At 41.5% G+C, this 20,893-nt stretch overlaps 1 protein-coding gene across 8 annotated transcripts in view; it reads right to left on the bottom strand.

The window, feature by feature from the left end:
* The window catches only part of bcas3 (BCAS3 microtubule associated cell migration factor), an 877,760-nt gene that overhangs the window by 656,349 nt on the left and 200,518 nt on the right, over positions 1–20,893 (bottom strand). For all 8 annotated transcript variants that reach the window (XM_078166843.1, XM_078166844.1, XM_078166849.1 and 5 more), the window contains exon 14: positions 11,328–11,461. In XM_078166843.1, the coding sequence (XP_078022969.1) occupies positions 11,328–11,461 (134 nt within the window). The remainder of the gene's footprint in view (positions 1–11,327; positions 11,462–20,893) is intronic.

Below are 20,893 nucleotides of genomic sequence, written 5' to 3'. Positions count from 1 at the left end.
TGGTGAGTTCACACTGAATGTAAAGCATGTGTTTCACATGGCAAGATTACGTACACGACATGAATTCACGCCAGGTGACGCAAATTATTCAAAATTTGTAGGTATTCCAAATTTGCATGTAATTTTTCAACTTCAGAAATTTGCGTGACGCTGTAATATAAAAGCCTACTGCCGTTGAGATTTAGTTGATTCTTGTGACATTACTGAGAATCAGAAAAGAAGGACAAACTTTTTCTCGCCATCTGTGGACACTCACCATGTAGCAGTCATTATCAGTGCTGTACTACTGCAAAAAAAAAAAACAAAAAAACGAGAGGGTTTAAAGAAAAGTGAGCGAAGCCATAGGACTACATGGCTAGCTCTGAAAATATGTATTTGTGACTTGTGTAAGCTATTTTGTTGACTTGCTTCTTAGCAAACTGTTCTGAGTAAGAGCTGCTTCTTAGCAAACTGTTCTGAGTAATTTAAGTTGGTCTTTAATTGTGAAATCTAAACAATGGGAGCAGTGAAGTTGAAGTATAATGCACTGCTTTGGACAAAGTGAAAAATAATAAGAGTGCTGCTGTGTTGGTTCATGCTGGCTCAGAGCACAGAGCCTCCATTTTTACTGTGTTCACATCAATTGATTCCAACTTATGGGTTGAACTTTTCTGCAAACCAAGGTAGCCGTTAGCTGCCTTCCCCTTTTAGCAATAGGGTTGCAACGGTATGACATCTTCATGGTACAATAACAGTCTTAGAATATATGCAATTTCAAGATATCAAGATATTACAGAATTTATATTATTATCAGTCAATGTGACCCCTAACAGAATGAAAACAGAAAAGTTATTTTTGGTTGAACAAACATTTTATGACTATAATTGAAACTTGAAACCATTTTGTCAATTGAAGTTTGAGCAAAAATTCTCCCCTTTGAAAATAACAAAAATAAAGGGGAGATTTAACGTCCAGTTGCCTTTTTGTCTTTCTTTATTTATTTTTTGATCGGTATCTTAGATAAGTAAATGTACACAGTATGATAATGGGCAACTTTTATATCACGGTATACTTTAAAACCAGTATATCGCTGCAACCCTAGTTAACACAACCATTAGCGCAGCTATTAAAGCTGATTATTCGCCAGTTGCAAACTACTCCAGAAAACACTCCAGTGCATGAGTATCGCAAATGCAAAGCACAATTTGCTTGAGTATTTTGTATAACAGTTTTAAATTATAATAAAATCAATGTTTTTATTTATTTATTGCTGAGGCAAATTAGAAATACCTAGAAATAAATAGGTCTATGAACTCTATTAACAGTTTCAAAATATAATAAAAAACACTTGACAAATTAACATTACAATAATATTAACTCTATTAAAGTCCGGTGTCTGTAGGCAGCCCAGGCTCCACAAATAGCAACAAAAACATTTGGGTCCAGGCTGTACCAACCAGCCAGTGCAAGACCAGCGAGAGCAAGCACACACACATGAACGCAGTGCCCATGTCTCACGGTCTCGCGCAAGCGCGCACACGTGAACGCGGTGCCCAGAGAGGCAGTTAGAGCTACAGGCTACAATGAGGCTAAACACAGAGTTCAAATGACATTTTTCCAAACAACTAGCTCCGTTGTGTTTGATAACATTGTTGAACGTAAACAGAAGTGACGCCACATGGCATCAGGAGCAGGGTGGTTCGGTTCCACATTGACTTTCATTCAGTTTAGGCACACAGGCTATGTGGTTGGGTTTAGAAAAAAACATCATAAGTCACCTAACTCACCTACTTAAACTCAGGGTTTACTTTTGGTTTCACACAGGACATGAACCCGTTTCCAGGGTGAAAGTCCTGTGTTTGTTCTATCCACCACCCGAACTGACACTCTACCAAACTTTGCTGCTCTTTTTACAACCACCATGTCAGCTGATGCCTCCATAACAGCATAACAATAAACACAGCTGATTGTGGCATTCTGAACATACAATACTGTATCCCAACATGAAATGCCACCTTATGTTTAAAAAAAACTTAATCTCATTGTTAATGTAAGTACTATTGAGTTAGATGGCATTGTATTATCTGGCAACCAGCAGAGCACATATTTACAGTATTCAACAACATCTAAAACAGAGCCAGCATCTTCTTTTTTCAAAGATGTTCTCCCCAAACACAATCCAGAAGTAGCATGTAAAAAAAGAAGCTCTCCTTTTATTATACTTGCAAGACAGTGGAAATGGATGAGGCAAGAGGAAAAGACTGGAACATGTAATGATTTGTTCTTAAATTTGGGGGGGACGGTGGTTAAATGTTTTTTCTAACTTTTCATGGCTGATTTCTCCCACAAATTGCCTCTGTTTAAAGTGTGTGTGTGTGTGTTTGTGTGTGTGTGTGGTTTGGAAGAAAATAATCCCTAAAAACAACGCTGAGAAAAGGATCTTTGGATCTTCTACAACTGACAGCAAATAAGACGTCTATCGGGGATAAAACCCTCTTTCAGTAAACATGTTTGCTTTATGTCAACTTCTAGACACCTGATCCTATTCGGTGTCAGGCAAACATGGGCATGGACACACACTCCTTCACCTGTCAGTGTGTGTGTGCTGTGCAGGGGAGGAAGAAGTAGATCGCCAGTCAGGCTAAAACACACCGGCACGCAGAAAAACAGCTGCCCCTATTATTTTCAACGTACAACCCCACACTGGCAGCAACTCGTGGATACACCGCCCTGTGACAGTTCACACCACTGTCCTACTCCTAGCCTTGCTGCTCCTGAAATAAATACATTTCGTCCCCACTTGCCCTCTGCCTGTACCAACCAGTTCCTGTAGCAGCTCTTCTGTGCTCCTGTGGCAGCTTGACTTCTCTCCTCACCATTGATATATAAAGAAAACTCTGTTGCATTTTCTTACATGTCTCGAAGAATGACTGAGGAGAGACTTATTGCTGAAGTCAAGAAACATCCCAAACTATACAACCTAGAGCTGTGATCGAGCCCAAAAAAATCAGGCCCGACCCTACGTGTAGACGCTCAACCTGAGCCCTACCTATGGTAGCAGTTTTGGGCCTGAGCCTGACCAAATTGGAACTGTAAAAATATATATTTTATATATGGGGAGGTGGGTGTGGTTATTAGTAACCCTGGATCCAGAGGTGTTAGCCAACTGTAGACCAATATCTAATCTTCCCTTTCTTTCAAAAATCCTCAAAGAAGTAGTCGCAGACCAGCTGTGTGACTTTCTCGAAAATAATAATTTATTTGAGGAATTTCAGCCAGGATTTAGAGTGCATCATAGCACTGAGACGGCACAAGTAATTACAAATGATCTTCTAATTGCCCCAGACAAAGGACTCGTCTCTGTACTTGTTTTATTAGATCTTAGTGCCGTATTTGACACAACTGACCATCAAAGTCTGCTACAGAGACTGGAACATTTAATTGGCCTTAAAGGTTCTGCACTAAGCTGGTTTAAATCTTATTTATCTGATCAATTTCAGTTCATTCATGTTCATGACGAATCATCTTTGCATACCAAAGTTTGTTTCGGAGTTCCACAAGGTTCTGTGCTCGGACCAATTCTAATCACTTTATATATGCTTTCCTTAGGTAACATCATTAGAAATCACTCTGTAAATTTCCATTGTCATGCGGATGATACACAATTGTATTTATTGATAAAGCCAGAAGAAATGGATCGATTAACTAAACTTCAAAAATGCCGGATGAGCTCTAATTTCCTGATGTTGTCTGCAGGGGGACCCCATGAGGTAAAAAGCACAATTCTACATTGTGTTGATTTAATGCAGTAGTGTGATAGCCCTCAGATGACTGACCAAGGAGAAGGACACTGCCTGAGTTTTTGGTTTAAGACTGAATGGACTGGGAGACATGCTGGAAGAGCTAGGCAACCATAGGCACATGTTGTTGACTAATTTTGTTGTTGTTGTGTGCTGGGCCGCAGTAAATAAAGGTAGTGCATTAAGATGGAGTGCTAAATCTGTGCATCTCTGCTGGGGAACTCACAGGGTTAGCAAGACGGGTACAAAATATAACTAAAAACATTTATCACAAGTTAAGGACTGATGTCTTTCCTTGCACCACTTCTCCTTTTTGTCTTCCTTCTGTTACGTTAATAGTCTGTCATCTCGTGCATGACAGATTTTGCAGCACGGGCTCCGCCCCTTGGTGCATCTAGTGTGCACGACGGCCCATGGCGATGCAGTGCTGATCACCGCACATGTCTCCCACTGCTGGGGGGGCAGAAGCAAACAAGGCCAACTTTGTTGGTTGTTGCCCCTCTTTTTCTCTCATTGTTCCGTCAGTCATTAGTCCATTAAAATTCCAACCATTTACACACCAGAACTGCCATTTTCATTAAAAAAAAAAAAAAAAAAAAAAAAAAAAAACCCACACAGATCAACTGTCCAGAACCCAACCCAATTCAAGCCCAAATGAATAATGACATATTACAGCCCGGCCTGGGTCACGCCCATTTGGGCTCGAGCAGAGAATTGGAACTCTAATATGATCCACAATCCCGCTATCACAAAGATAATAGCAAAAAGATATTGCCTGGCAAGCCACAGCTCTGCATCCTGTTGGTGCTAGAGGCAGCACTTGCTGCGCAATATATGAAACACAGAGGCGCAGTGGTGCCAGCGTGTTATAACATTATATTTAATTTTTTTACAATATGAATGCTGTTTTTCTGTTTCATAAGATTGTACTTCAATGTGGAAGTCTGATTGGATGCAGTAACTGAGCTGACAACAAATTGGCCCTCATTTATGAAATAAACGTACAACACAAAACTGGGCGTATGGTCAGTGCCACACAAAGCTTGCTTTATCAATATGGATGTAAGCAGGGCTACAATCAAATCTCGCGTCAGGTCTCAACTCCTGTACACAAGTTTGAGTCAGCATGGACTTGTGATGCAGCAGTAAATCTGGCTGAGTTGGAGAATTGTTACTGAACCATATTCTGACTGACATCTATCTATTTGCAGCCACATACTAGTCACTTAAAAATGTATAGTCACCATAAGGACATGCACTCTCTATCACAGTTGGCAGCTGCCTGGCTCTCTGGGACTGGCTCCAGACTGACTGAAGAATAGTCTCGCTCACCAGACTTTTCTCAAGAAAAGAATGGTCTGGCTGGGCCGACTCTCACTTTAAGATTGGAGGAAAAAACGCCCCGGCTGCTTGTATCTCTTTCAACCAATCACAATCGTTCTGGGCGGTGCCACAGCAACGGCGCGCTTGCAAAAATATTGCCGGGGGGAAACAGGTTTTGGTGTAACACACCCACAAAAATATCGCCTACAGGACGCGAACCATGGCAGAAAAATGGCTACATCCCCGCAAGATCAAACACCGCAAAAGTTAGTAAAGGACGTGTTGAAAACGGTTGAAAACTGCTACACAACCGGAGGTGGTAGGGCGGGACTTCAGTGGGTGGCTCGTTCCACCCAATGAGAGGCTGATCTATGCAGCGAACTTCCGCCCACTCAGACTAACTGAAGAATGAACACTGCTTGTGCTCAGCTCTATCTGAAACTTTTCTTTTTATCCAAACACTGACAACCAAAGCATGTTTATATCATTTAGCATTTTAACATCATTAAAAAGAAATAAATAAACCATGCCACAGTGTAATTCTTTAAATGCTAATAGCCTAGGTGATTAGCTTTTTACCAGTGTCCAGCTCGGATACATGTCTTTGTCTCCTCTGCCACCTATGCCCAAAATGGAAGCAGACCTGATATGCATGGCCACGGGCTTGTGTCAATTACAAGCTTTTATATGAATATCATAACAATATCAATATTATATAATATACAGACTATATTATTTCTATATGTAGGCCATTGGTTGGTAAATATCATGGATGTATAATACGGATGCAAATTATCGATTAATTCATTAATCGATAGTTGTTTCATCTTATCGATCGATGATCGATTAATTGATAAGCAGCGATTTTCCTGAGAAGCTGAATTTCCGTCTGAATCAAAAGGCTCTATGTACATAAAAAGCTATATCTTCCTTATGATATACAGAAAAAATGCAAATCATATTCCTTAATCAAAGATTTATTTTGAGATATAGTTGGGATACACTTGAGGGCAGGCAATAGCATTTTGGCAGCATATTAAAGATATTTTGAACAGTAAATATCAAAATATTACGCAGGCTACTTAACATGAAAATAAATTGGGCATTCTCTCATCTGTGACATGGGAAACATTAAGTAAGGGATAATGTATAGTGAGCCGGTGACTGTTGAAAAATAACTCCCAACTCCCTGAAGGGAGTTATTTTTCAACTGTCACAGGCTCACTATACATTATCCCACTTAGAACATGGCTTACTACTAAAACATTCAGTGATGTGACACAAAATAATGATTAAAGCACGTTTTATTGATTCAAAATTCGCAAAAAGAAATGTGTCTGTACTCTGTATCCATGGCAAAGGCAGCCTAATGATAATATTGAATTCACCCTTCGCTAAGGCCCGCCTCCCTTAGTCCCTTAGTCCGACAAACTTGCGGTTTCGGAGCTAGACTGGCATGGCGCTCCCACTGTCGCTAACTGCACTCCCTGGAGAAATACTCTCAAATTTATACAACATGCATTTGAAGGATATATTCAGGATATCAGACTGACACAGCAACGAAATCAAGGTAACACAGTGTGTGCAGATGAACAGTGTTTAGCTTCACCCCCGTGCCGCTCCCAGCACAGACACACAGCTGGTTGAATATCAGCAAAGTTTCCCTGCTTCCCTTCACTGGTACCTGTACAGCAGGGTCGGCCTTTTTTCACTGTTATAATCATTAAAATGAAATTGTGGAGTTGTTGTAGTTTAAAATACAACTAGTGGGGCGGCACAGCTAAACTATCGTTCATTTTGTGATGAAAGCACCAAATTTGGTACACTCATTGCTGAATATATGTTGAATGAATCTGGATATTGGGGAATCGCAAAAACGCACCCTAGTTACCGTAGCAACCATTTATTCAATAAAATTAATCAAAAATATTTAAATGATTCATTACAATATTTTAAAAATTTAAATATGTATTAAATTAAGAAAAATACAGTTAGACACACTCACAGTTCACATTAAATTAAGAACAAGCGCAAATTTGCAATAGCTGCAACCTCATACATGCATGCATCCACACAACATGCATACACACAACCTCAAGAAAAGCAAAATTTTCATTTTGAAATGCTTAGTATAGCGCCACCTATGAATGAATCCTGGTCATTTTTTCTGACATAGTTACTCATGGTCTCTACTTGTAGTATGGAAATTTCGAACATTTTTGGTCAAGTACTTTTTGAATTATTCAAGAAAAGCTTTGTAGACTGACCAACTGACCGACCAACCGACCAACCAAAAATGGCTGCCAGTGGTTACTGGCATGGAATGGTTTGGCTACCCTATAGGTGCTGTTTCATGTTTTTAGTGCCACAAATATAATTTAGAGGCATATTAAAGTGGAAAAAGCTTTATAAAAATGTAATAGAACAGAACAAGAGCTTTTAAAAATGTTTTATTAGCTTCTCATTCACAGTTTACGGCCTCCTCTTTGGCTTGTCTTCCTGTGCTGTTCCTTAAAAAGCAAAAAATGAAAATATTTTAATCATTTGCCAGATTAGTGGGGCAGCACAGCTAAATATTTTTCTAGAATCGTTCAATTTTGTGATAAAAGCACCACATTTGGCAGATGTGTTGACAAATATATTTAGAACAAATCTGGATATTGGGGCATCAGAAACTCGCCCCCTGGTGGCCACAGCAGGCAATTGAATCCTACCTGCCCATGGACCCGTCCCGTTAATTGGATCCACTCCAAAATGTAATGACTTCTAAGTTGGACCATGCTACATGCCTCCACCAAGTTTTGTGAAAATCGGTTGGAAAGTTTTCACATAATCCTCATCCAAAAAATGAATGGAGGTGAATGGGCGGCCAGCTTTGCTTGACATGGAAAGAAGGCAGCATGGTCAACATGGAAGTCACTGCCAGAACTGACAGATGCACTACTGACGCTGGCCCAAAGGAGATCCCAGATGATGCAATGAGCCTTATTGAGAGGTTTGTCATACTTATCTTTGACAGAACCAGAAATATTTTTGATATTTTTGATTAATTTTATTGAATAAATGATTGCTACGACAACTAGGGTGCGTTTTTGCGATGCCCAAATTTTGTGCTTTCATCACAAAATGAACGATTTCCCCACTATACCACATATTGCCCCACTATACCACATATTGTGCATTTGGCGTCTTTGGCGTCATTAACCAACTTAAAATGACTCCACACTGCACTCCGTCTTGTCCGCTTCATCATGCTACTTCGTGTTTATGTTGTTCTCGTCAGAGCCCTGCTTCTCGTGTGTTCTTGCGTGTGCGTCAAGTACGTCTGGCGTCAAGAGCGCCCTCACATGGACTGGCTGGGAATTACGGGTTTAAAAATGCAATTAATTGCAATTACTTTATTTTAATCGAGTAATTTCTTATCGACAATTAATTGATAATCGATTAATTGTTTGCATCCCATATGTATAAAATAAACCTCCAACCTTGAGATTGACAGTCCACTGCATCGCAGAGGCCTCTACACCCAGAATATATTGGGGCAAGATGTGTAAATGCAGATTGTTTTCAGCCGCCACATTTATCAACACCTGATCATTCCTATGCTGTGATTGATGAGATAAGAATGTTTCATGCATCACACTAAAACCCTATCGTAAGATGATTTCTACGCTCAATCTGCGCTGGTTTGTAAGACAGGTTGATAAATGCAAGCCATATCTACACAAAAAACATACAGAGGTGAAACTGAAGGGATAAAAGTTAATCATCATCATTATCATTTTCATATTGAGACAACATGATCGATATCTTTTTGTGTCTGTACGTCCAGTGGCTGGGTCTCAGCGGTTAGCATTGCGCTTAGATGGGGTCAGTACGTCCTGCGCTGTGATCCGCGGAGGATACACCGATGAGCAGGCACAGGCACAGACGTAGCCTGTAAACAAAACTCAGTTGTTAATTTAGCCTAACGATATCTCTGGACTATAGTAGCTGCAATGGCCGACTTTGAACACGATTTTGAAGAGTTTCTTGAAGAGAGCGGACACAGATCCAGAGTCATACCTGTTTGAGCCGAAGCACACAGATGAGGAACTCCAGGTGTTGGATGCTGAGCGGGCGACAAGAGAGGCTGAATCCTCCGAAGCGGTGGAACAGCAAGGGGCCGAGGGGAGACGGAGGTCAGGGGAGGAGGACTGGTGGTGTAGCTGCGGGGCTTGCCAACCTATGCTTACAGAGGTGGAATCATTTTGCTGCACAGAATGGGATTCGGTGCTACCATCGTTGGGGAGGCTGGAGATACATCATCAGAAGGAAAAACCGCCTCAGAGAGTGCATCACAAGGAGTGAAAACTTTGCAGCAATCACTAATCCTGGCATGACTGAAACTTTTTTCATGTTCCTAAGATAAACTGGAAAAAACGCCCCAGGCCTGCAGGAGCTGATGGACAACTTTCAGTCGAGTGAGTAATATCGTCTGTGTCGTCTCTTTGTTTGGTTTTACCGAGTGACCTAACGTACCTGTCCCAGAGCCAGCTGCAGCTGTTGCTCACCAGTGTATCCCTCCGCGCAGGACGTAAACACACTATACTTCCATGTATCAAACTTCTTCTAAACTCGACTAAAAAGGACTCTCGTTTTTTTAATTAATGTTTAAACATGCTTGTTTTAAATGCACGTGCAGAAAAAACAGCTTCAGGGTTTCTGTAACATTTATTTGTTCACTTTTACCGAGTAGGGTACTGATCCCCTGTAAGCGCAATGCTAACCGCTGAGACCCAGCCACTGGACATAGTCATAAAAAAGATATCGATCATGTTGTTTCAATATGAAAATGATAGAGAAAGGGCATAACTCCCAAATCGTCGGAGTAAGCCTTTAAAAGAGGACCTATTATGCTTTATATTTATTCTGCATTTTCAATGCAGGAGTATTTCAGCAGTGTGGTATAAGCACATTTACTAGGGTAAAGGATTTAAAGTGTACCTTTGCTTTTTAGGTTTTTCCCTCTTCTTCAATGTTTTATGTAGCATTCTTATACATCTATAAGGTCTGCAAAGTAAAAAAGCCCTAAGCTGAGGCTAAAGGGAGCTCTCTGTCCCCACAGAGACAGCTCCTCAGCTGCCTGAAATGCCTCGTTTGCATTCCTGCCCTTAATTCCATAACTTGGTTGCATCACTATGTAACACATTATCTATGCACACAATGCCCGTCTGCAGGCCACTGAGCCACCCCCAAAACGAACCCACTTAGAGCAGAGCTGGAGCAGAGGCTGCAGAGAGTATGTAATGTAGTAATTGATTATATTGTTAGAAACCTTTTGTATTTCTTTGCAGCAGACTTTTACAACTTTAGTCAGTCAGCAGACATACACTTGTTACAATGATGTAACACCAGATAAGTTACAGTTATCATGTTACAGCTGAAATTTAAGACAGCTACAAAATAAAAACTTACCACTGTTAAACATCCTGCTCCAGTCTTTGGTGGTTCAGGTTTCTTGGCTTCTGTTTCCTCACTTTGAGGGTGCGACTGCGGCTTAAAGTAACAAGGGATAACTGATGGCCTTGTTAGCTTAGTGGTATTTTTAACTTTTCATGTAGCCTCCAGAGGTCAAAGTTAGTTTAGGTTAGGGGCGTGACATTTCCGATACACGCTCTAAGCATTGCACCAATCACAATAGACTGAGCAAGCTGACAAATCACAGCAGACTGGGCTGCTGGGGAGGCGGGACATAAGCCCAAACAGTGTTTCAGACAGAGGTGCTGCAGCAATGGGCAGTGTAAGAAAAATGTGTTCCTTTTATATTAAAGCACCTAATTATATTCCACTAAACAGCAATATTACAAGTATGACCCCAAAAATGAGCATAATAGAACTTCTTTAAGTGAAAATAGGTAAGTGGTCAGACTTCCTTTTCAGTTTTGCTGGCAGCACTGAAGGAGAGCAAAGCAGAGATGGTCTGTTTTCTGTTTAACAGGTAAGTGATGGTGGTTAGCTTAGTTTACTTGCTAAAGTATCAGCTTTTCCATGACAACAATGGAACATTCCTATAATGTACGTTCAAGCAGAGAAAGAGAAGTCTGAATGTTCTGTCTATGAACAGTAACCAACAATGTCTGCTCTCATTGGGGTGGGGGGCTGTTTCACATTAAAGTAATTTCCTAAACCCTTCACTGACATTTTACAGCTACTGCATTTCGATGAATATCATGTGTCTCAGACCTTGGCCTCAGTTTCCCCACGATGCAGGGTGTAGAGATGGTGAATGGCGCTTTGTGAGGACGCCCATGGGTGGGTGAGAATCTGGAAGACGTGGAAATCGTGGCCCAGAGTGTCGGCAGTCACCAGCAGCATCCCTACAATAAACACATATACAGTCATCAACATTAGGATTCACTCCCACAGCTGGAACAACATAAACTGGTTATCATCAGCCCAACTTTAAGTTGCCCACTATGGTCTTTATGTCATTGTGCTATCAGTTTAGAGTAGTTTATGTGTAGTTTTTGCTTTCACATTAATATACAGTACAGGCCAAAAGTTTGGACACACCTTCTCATTCAATGCGTTTTCTTTATTTTCATGACTATTTACATTGTAGATTCTCACTGAAGGCATCAAAACTATGAATGAACACATGTGGAGTTATGTACTTAACAAAAAAAGGTGAAATAACTGAAAACATGTTTTATATTCTAGTTTCTTCAAAATAGCCACCCTTTGCTCTGATTACTGCTTTGCACACTCTTGGCATTCTCTCCATGAGCTTCAAGAGGTAGTCACCTGAAATGGTTTCCACTTCACAGGTGTGCCTTATCAGGGTTAATTAGTGGAATTTCTTGCTTTATCAATGGGGTTGGGACCATCAGTTGTGTTGTGCAGAAGTCAGGTTAATACACAGCCGACAGCCCTATTGGACAACTGTTAAAATTCATATTATGGCAAGAACCAATCAGCTAACTAAAGAAAAACCAGTGGCCATCATTACTTTAAGAAATGAAGGTCAGTCAGTCCGGAAAACTGCAAAAACTTTAAATGTGTCCCCAAGTGGAGTCGCAAAAACCATCAAGCGCTACAACGAAACTGGCACACATGAGGACCGACCCAGGAAAGGAAGACCAAGAGTCACCTCTGCTTCTGAGGATAAGTTCATCCGAGTCACCAGCCTCAGAAATCGCAAGTTAACAGCAGCTCAGATCAGAGACCAGATGAATGCCACACAGAGTTCTAGCAGCAGACCCATCTCTAGAACAACTGTTAAGAGGAGACTGCGCCAATCAGGCCTTCATGGTCAAATAGCTGCTAGGAAACCACTGCTAAGGAGAGGCAACAAGCAGAAGAGATTTGTTTGGGCCAAGAAACACAAGGAATGGACATTAGACCAGTGGAAATCTGTGCTTTGGTCTGATGAGTCCAAATTTGAGATCTTTGGTTCCAACCGCCGTGTCTTTGTGAGACGCAGAAAAAGTGAACGGATGGATTCTACATGCCTGGCTCCCACTGTGAAGCATGGAGGAGGAGGTGTGATGGTGTGGGGCTGTTTTGCTGGTGACACTGTTGGGGATTTATTCAAAATTGAAGGCACACTGAACCAGCATGGCTACCACAGCATCCTGCAGCGACATGCCATCCCATCCGGTTTGCATTTAGTTGGACGATCATTTATTTTTCACCTCTTGAAGCTCATGGAGAGAATGCCAAGAGTGTGCAAAGCAGTAATCAGAGCAAAGGGTGGCTATTTTGAAGAAACTAGAATATAAAACATGTTTTCAGTTATTTCACCTTTTTTTGTTAAATACATAACTCCACATGTGTTCATTCATAGTTTTGATGCCTTCAGTGAGAATCTACAATGTAAATAGTCATGAAAATAAAGAAAACGCATTGAATGAGAAGGTGTGTCCAAACTTTTGGCCTGTACTGTATATTAATCATTTTGTATTGTATGCTTCATTTAGTATTTGCTAGCAGTCCTGAATGTTTAGCCTGTTAAGAGCATCCTGATGACATGAGCTAAACATTCTCTTTCGCTCTCTGTATCAGTCTGGATTCGGTGCTGCCCCAAACACATTCAGTGGGTTGGAGTACTCGCCTTGACAGACAAACTCATTTAGCTAATCAGTGTAACAAAACACCAGAGAAAATCTTCTTTATCATCAGTGGAGCCAGTTGATAAACCAAGCTTTTGCCAAGTCCAGTCAGAATAACTGCAAAAACATATTTTCCTCCGAGAAACTCCGAGCACATACTCTTGTTCTTGTTTAATCGTTGTTATTGACAATTTTTGCAATAACTTCTATTATTGCTGCATTTACTCTACTAACGTTATAGTTAGTGCTTGTTGCTTCAGGAGCCGCCTTTACTGTTCTGCAAGCTATGGCTGGCATTTTATGTCAACAACTACAACACAGTCTCTTATTGGCTGCCAACATTGTCAACTATAGTGCGGATCCCTGATTGGCCCTGATTGGATTTTGATTTCTGGAAACCGCTTGGGGCAGCACAGAGTCAAGACTGATACAGAGAGCAAAACAGAATGTTGAGCTCAATTCATCAAGATGGCCTCAGGCCACCTAATGTTACCATGTCTAGTACAATTTGTCTGCATCAACACTGAGACTAAACCTCTGTAGGACACATGTTAGACGATATGACAGAATTACTGTGCCTTTAAACAAACAAACCAGCCCATTAAAACAAAGCCAGCTATCTTTTCTTCATGTCATAAAATGCAGCCTTCCCTTGTATAATAGCTCAGTCTGGTTAAAAGCAGGGCTCAAGCCGTATGCTTCTTTAAGGAGAGACGAGATGATGAGTGTCTGTAAATACCTCCATGTATGGTCATGGGTGTGTGTGTGTGTGCGCGCGTGTGTGTGTGTGTGTGCGCGCACACACACTGAGATTCACCCGCACAGTGTAATTCTCACTAACAGGCCCATTCATTTAGTGCCATTTTATTTGAAGCTCATCAAACTCCAGAAAGTATAGGCCCTCACCGTAAACAACATGCTCAACAAACCACACCAGAACAAACCCAGATCTAAACCGGTTCGGTTAGGAAAAACGCCGCACTGCTTTTTAAGTGCAACCCAAAACCCATCCCATAAGCCTTTTGAGATGTTACAAACAAACCCATAGATTGGGCAGTAACTCAAAATGTTGGAAATGCATCACTGATACAGAGTGTAAGATTCGAAAAAAAAAAGTCCAAACCTCTGTCTCTTTGACGACTCCCAGACATAAATGATATTAAAGTAATTAGTAATTTTCCTCTGAATTTTTCCCCATTGGATATTTTATGTGAAGGCTGCAGTAGGTTTTAATTAGTGGCCAGGCTTTATTGGGTGGCATGTTAAATGTGAAAAGAGGAGCCTGGTATGGCATGAGATTAAAAGGATTCAGCAACACATGCAAGGGGGATGAAAAACACTCTCTCTTGAGAAAAAAGAGCCAAGTGTGCTACAAAATTTTACACAATTACTTAGAACAGTTATATTTACAGATGATGAAGAGGGGAGGTACAGAGTGGATGAGCGATGGGGTCATGGAGATCATCATAGGTAGTGGGAGGAAGGCAGAAGAAAAGCCAAGTGAAGTGTAACATTAAGACAGTCATTGGCTATTCATGCTGTATCAGAGCGACCAGAAAGCCAGAGAGCGAAGGCCCAAGGCCTGTAAACTCTTGAAAACCCACGCCCCAAACGAGGTGCCAAGCCACAAGAAGCATTTGCGTCAACTGGGAATACAGAGAAAAAAGGGACAGGGCCCTTCTAATTATAGAGTCTGGAAACGGAAGCGCAGGGTGATTAGGAGTTGAGGCGCTGCGGTCTGTTTATCTGGGAGCTTCCTCTCGCTCTCGAACCCTCTCTCCCCCCACACTCTGCTCTTTCTTTCTTTCTTCCTTCTTTCTCTGTTTTGGTCAGGCCCCACCCTCCCAGTGGCTGGAAAGTCTGGCCCCTGGGTTTCTGACAGATGAGACTTGGCCGCTGTGTTCTGGCAGGGTCGGCATTTCTCTTCTGCTGATGGTAGAGTCTGGACTCCAAAAAAGTAACAGCTCAAAAAGGCTGGAGAGCTTTGTGAGCACAAGTGCCCGAGGACTGAGGACTGGGGCTTTTGTGGCCTTGTTGAAATACAGAGGCCCTCGCCGAGAGGCGTCAGTCGGTTAGCCCGCAGGATAGCCAAATTAAAAAGAAGCTGAGCTGCTCAGCGGGTGAAAAGAGAGGGTTTCGGGGAAACCAGAGGCTGGCCGGAGCAGGGTTTGACACGTCCTATTTATAACACCTCGTCCCAGGGGTTACAGTGTTATTTACGATGTTTTAGTACCAAAATCGCTGGCACACGCACTTAGACATGCGCTAAACTGGAAGGGATGACCTCTAATTTGCCATGTGTGCGAGACATGCATCCGCATGGGACATGAGGGAAGTGATATAATCATTTCCATAAATATCTGCTTTTGATTTCTCTTTTTTTTTTCCAAAAAATCTCTGTTTTGTTTTGCTTCAGGCCTTAGTGTCCCATCTCTGACCATCCAAACAGAAAACATCTGGTCAGTCCCATTAATTGGGGGGGGGCAGGAGAGACTGAGGACTGAGAGAGAGAGAGAGGGAGAGAGAGAGAGAGAGAGAGAGAGAGAGAGAGAGAGAGAGAGAGAGAGAGAAACAAAGAAGAAATGCAGAGAGCAACAAAGAGGGCCGTGATTTCCCTACTTGGCAACACAAAAGGCCACAACAAAACTAGTCCACTTTTTAATTAACAACACTAGGCACAAAATAGCTTTGAAAATCAGGAAAATCTCAAATTATAACCATGTGGAAGGCATAAAGCTTACAAGATGGAGTACTTGGGGGACTTACTGTTAGCAGGATGCATAAACTTCAGAGCAAATGAGCCCAACACACAAATGAAAGAGTATCCATCACAAGACGAGGCTTTGTCTTCAGAGCTGCCAACTTGGGGGGAAGGACAGGACTCTTTGTGCCTGTATGTACACATATGCTGGGAATATACAATAGATATTCACTATGCATTCTATATACACAGCTAGCCAAACTATTGGTGTTGCCATGGGTACTTCGACCACCTAGGAACCATTCACAATCATTTATCTACCCACATTCCTCCCACAATACATACACCAACCACAAATCCACCTGCATCTATTGTTATAATTTGCAGTTTCAACTGGAGATTTTTTAAGACCAGCATCTTGAAATCAGTCAAGAAATCTAGTGGACATTCCTCAGCAGAGTGCTGAGAGTTAGACCTAGAAACTATAAAATACTGTGATGGTTATAAACTGTTATAACAGTTATAGTCAAGTCAAAGATTATTAAGCACATGTTGTGTTCTAACCAGTACAAATCCAGCTACTCGCTACAGTGCTAATTGAAGGAGGCTAACCCTCTCACCACCACAGCACGACACTAATATACAAGCAGTTTTATTTCTACTGGGCAGCAGGGTAGGCATTAGGGTTAATCAGTTACCAACAGGCCAAAGACAACTGCCTCTAATATAACAGAGAGGCTACAGTCGAATTACATATTTCTTTTAAAAATTATCAACACAAAATGGTTTTACTTTTCACTAAGAATTTAAATGGAGTCTATATAAATTTGCATGTGTTATTATCTTCCTGGTTTCTAATTCAAAGTTTCAGTGTGTATATACCTTGTGTCAAAGTCTTTCTAGACTAGCAAGAGCCTGACATACATTTAAAGGCAGAAACCAGAAATTAACACAGATGTTTAAGTCAGATACTTAAAAAAAACAACAAAAAAAAAACTGGTAACCATACATTGCTTAACTTCATTTTTGGCAAAACATTGAACCCTTAAAAGATTATTTCATTTAATGCACAGATTGACTGTGCATCGGCAGGTCTTATAAACATCTAGTTTATGAATTGTCTGTGTCTTCACTGTCCTGTGAACTATGATGATCTGGTCATGGGTCACTCACATCTCTTACCCACTTCCAGGACCATCTCCCTCTGTACTCCCTGCCAGTGAATCACACCACAGTGGGCGCGATATTGTAAAATGTGAAAATGCATTGTTTTGTAATTATAACTAGCACAAGTGCTCTAATGCACATTTTTTATATACACTGAGCAAAAATATAAACGCAACACTTTTGTTTTTGCTCCCATTTTTAATGAGCTGAACTCAAAGATCTAAAACATTTTCTATACACACAGAAGACCATTTCCCTCAAATATTGTTCACAAATCTGTCTAAATCTGTGTTAGTGAGCACTTCTCTTTTGCCGAGATAATCCATCCCACCTCACAAGTGTGGCATATCAAGATGCTGATTAGACAGCATGATTATTGCACAGGTGTGCCTCAGGCTGGCCACAATAAAAGGCCACTCTAAAATGTTCAGTTTTATCACACAGCACAATGCCACAGATGTCGCAAGTTTTGAGGGAGCGTGCAATTGGCATGCTGACTGCAGGAATGTCCACCAGAGCTGTTGCCCGTCAATTGAATGTTCATTTCTCTACCATAAGCCGTCTCCAAAGGTGTTTCAGACAATTTGGCAGTACATCCAACTGGCCTCACAACCGCAGACCACGTGTAACCACACCAGCCCAGGACCTCCACATCCAGCATGTTCACCTCCAAGATCGTCTGAGACCAGCCACCTGGACAGCTGCTGCAACAATCAGTTAGCATAACCAAAGAATTTCTGCACAAACTGTCAGAAACCGTCTCAGGGACGCTCATCTGCATGCTCGTCATCCTCATCGGGGTCTCGACCTGCAGTTCGTCATTGTAACTGACTTGAGTGGGCAAATGCTCACATTCGATGGCGTCTGGCACGTTGGAGAGGTGTTCTCTTCACGGATGAATCCCGGTTTTCACTGTTCAGGGCAGATGGCAGACAGCGTGTGTGGCGTCGTGTGAATGAGCCGTTTGCTGATGTCAACGTTGTGGATCGAGTGGCCCATGGTGGCGGTGGGGTTATGGTATGGGCAGGCGTATGTTACGGAAAACGAACACAGGTGCATTTTACTGATGGCATTTTGAATGCACAGAGATACCGTGATGAGATCCTGAGGCCCATTGTTGTGCCATTCATCCACGATCATCACCTCATGTTGCAGCATGATAATGCACGGCCCCATGTTGCAAGGATCTGTACGCAATTCCTGGAAGCTGAAAACATCCCAGTTCTTGCATGGCCAGCATACTCACCGGACATGTCACCCACTGAGCATGTTTGGGATGCTCTGAATCGGCGTATACGACAGCGTGTTCCAGTTCCTGCCAATATCCAGCAACTTCGCACAGCCTTTGAAGAGGAGTGGAGCAACATTCCACAGGCCACAATCAACAACCTGATCAACTCTATGCGAAGGAGATGTGTTGCACTGCGTGAGGCAAATGGTGGTCACACCAGATACTGACTGGTTTTTGGACCCCCCCAGACCCCCCCAATAAAGCAAAACTGCACATTTCAGAGTGGCCTTTTATTGTGGCCAGCCTAAGGCACACCTGTGCAATAATCATGCTGTCTAATCAGCATCTTGATATGCCACACTTGTGAGGTGGGATGGATTATCTCGGCAAAGGAGAAGCGCTCACTAACACAGATTTAGACAGATTTGTGAACAATATTTGAGGGAAATGGTCTTCTGTGTGTATAGAAAATGTTTTAGATCTTTGAGTTCAGCTCATTAAAAATGGGAGCAAAAACATAAGTGTTGGGTTTATATTTTTGTTTAGTGTAATTCAAAATGATATATTTATGTTTTCAATGATATACTGGGGAGGACAACTCATGCTTTTCCCAGGAAGGGGATTTCTGTATATGAGGGAGGGTAAAGGGTGCAAATAAAAACAGAGAAAACAAAAAGGAAAAGAGTGGGAAAGGTGCATACGGTTCATTTGATGTACAGTGGGTTGAAACCAAGGGTTGTGTTTTTCTACACGCTTCACAGGCAGACCACCTGTGAGCACTTAGATATTAACAGATATGAAAAAAAGGTGTGTGTGGCTAACCTAGCTGAGAAGCTGCCATTAGTTTGATATTACTATGCTAGAATGCCGACTCTTTTTAACAGGGCAAAAGTCACCTGGCTTTTAAGTCGAGCTGACACAAAGGCACCTTAGCAATCAAGTGGGTAATTGTTCTGAAGGAAAAGCTCCAGGCTTGTTCTTTCATCACCTTAAGTGGAAAACACACCCTTTAAAGATCCAGTGTGTATAATTTAATGGCAACTACTGGCAGAAATTGAATAAAAGTAGTAGTAGTCTATAATCACCTGAAAAAAAGAACTGTTGTGGTTTTCATACCTTAGAATGAGCCATTTAAACCTACATAAGGAGTGGGTCCTCGTCTATGGAGCTCACCATGTTGCATTACCATGTTTCTACAGTAGCCTAGAATGGACAAACCAAACGCTGGCTCTAGATAGAGACATTAGCGTCTTTGCATCAGCCACTGCAGTTAGCAGTCACTCCACAACAAGAGCGTCGGAATAACACTGTTGTTGTTGTTTTTTTACATGAAACAACTTTATTCAGTGTTTTTACCAGTTTAAATCACAGGGTGTGTTTGTTTTAGAGAGGAATAAACTCCTGGTAAAAACCTCCTGAACATCTGGATATTAAGTTATCAGAGAAAAAAGTGAGCACACATTAGCAGTTGCTGGGCCAGCAGCCCATCTGTGAGATGCCAAACAGTATCAGAAAAACACTGATTTGTAATATGTAACTGCTTTGTTCAGTGTTTTCAGTGATTTTAATCACCTGGTCCTTTTCTTCTGAAAGGAAGAGACCACTGTGAGTAATCCAGCTTGTGGTAAAAACCTCCTAAACAATGAACACTGAAGGAGTTCTATCCTTAAGAAGTTCAGTTGATTGCAATCTGTAATCCTCACCACTGGATGCCACTAAATCCCTGTAAGTCTTACACACTGGCCAATTGAGTGTCTTTTTATGTATCATTTACATATTTGCATGCTTCCAACACCAAAACTGGTGTAAAAGAGGACAGAGGTTTTATTTCATCATGCACTAGAAGGCTGTTCAATGGGCAGTGCACGGGATGAACAGGCTGCATGAGGAGACAAAAAGCTTCTGTTCTTACTTCACCTGCAAGAGATCATCCCCAAATGCAACAGCCCAAATTTACTGTCACTGATCCAAATTCCCAGTGAATACTAATACTTTTACTTTGTTTTCTTTCCATGGTTTTCCAACATGGGACAGATATGTTCTCACAGTAGCTCAGAAAGAACTTTAACACCAGGCCTCTTTTGATGCCATGCTTAAGAAGACCCAAAACTAATTGCTCACATCCACAATCTCCTCAAGATGATAAAGAATTTGGGCTGTGATCAGCACTTAATCCTCTTTCTGAGCAAGCAGGCAGACAGTGAGACTGGAGAGGTAACCCCGGGACATTTACACAGTCTCTTTTAAACTTGTTAGAGTTCTGTTCAGTTCTGTTGACACATGAAAACCCTTTATACATTCACAGCCACTGGTCATAGTGGTCTTATTGTCCATTGATGTTAAAGAAAAAAACTGGAGGGGCACTATGTGTGTGACAACAAGTGTGGTAGAACATGGATATTGTGTTGGTGTCATTTAGGGTACTGCAACACCCCCTTGTGGACAAGTGTGGAAAAGTATGGTGGCTGTAACAAGCATGCAGGTCATTACTTTGCTTTCCTTAAAGTTTGGATTACATATGCCTGTAAGTTCTGCAAAGACATTCTATTTTGTATGCAACACATTTGTGAGGTTAATTTGACTGAATTTAAATGCACAT

Source organism: Epinephelus lanceolatus, chromosome 4 (assembly GCF_041903045.1).
Source record: "Epinephelus lanceolatus isolate andai-2023 chromosome 4, ASM4190304v1, whole genome shotgun sequence".
NCBI lineage: Eukaryota > Metazoa > Chordata > Actinopteri > Perciformes > Serranidae > Epinephelus > Epinephelus lanceolatus.
Note: the sequence above shows the minus strand (reverse complement) of the source record. Positions and strands in the feature narration are given on the sequence as shown.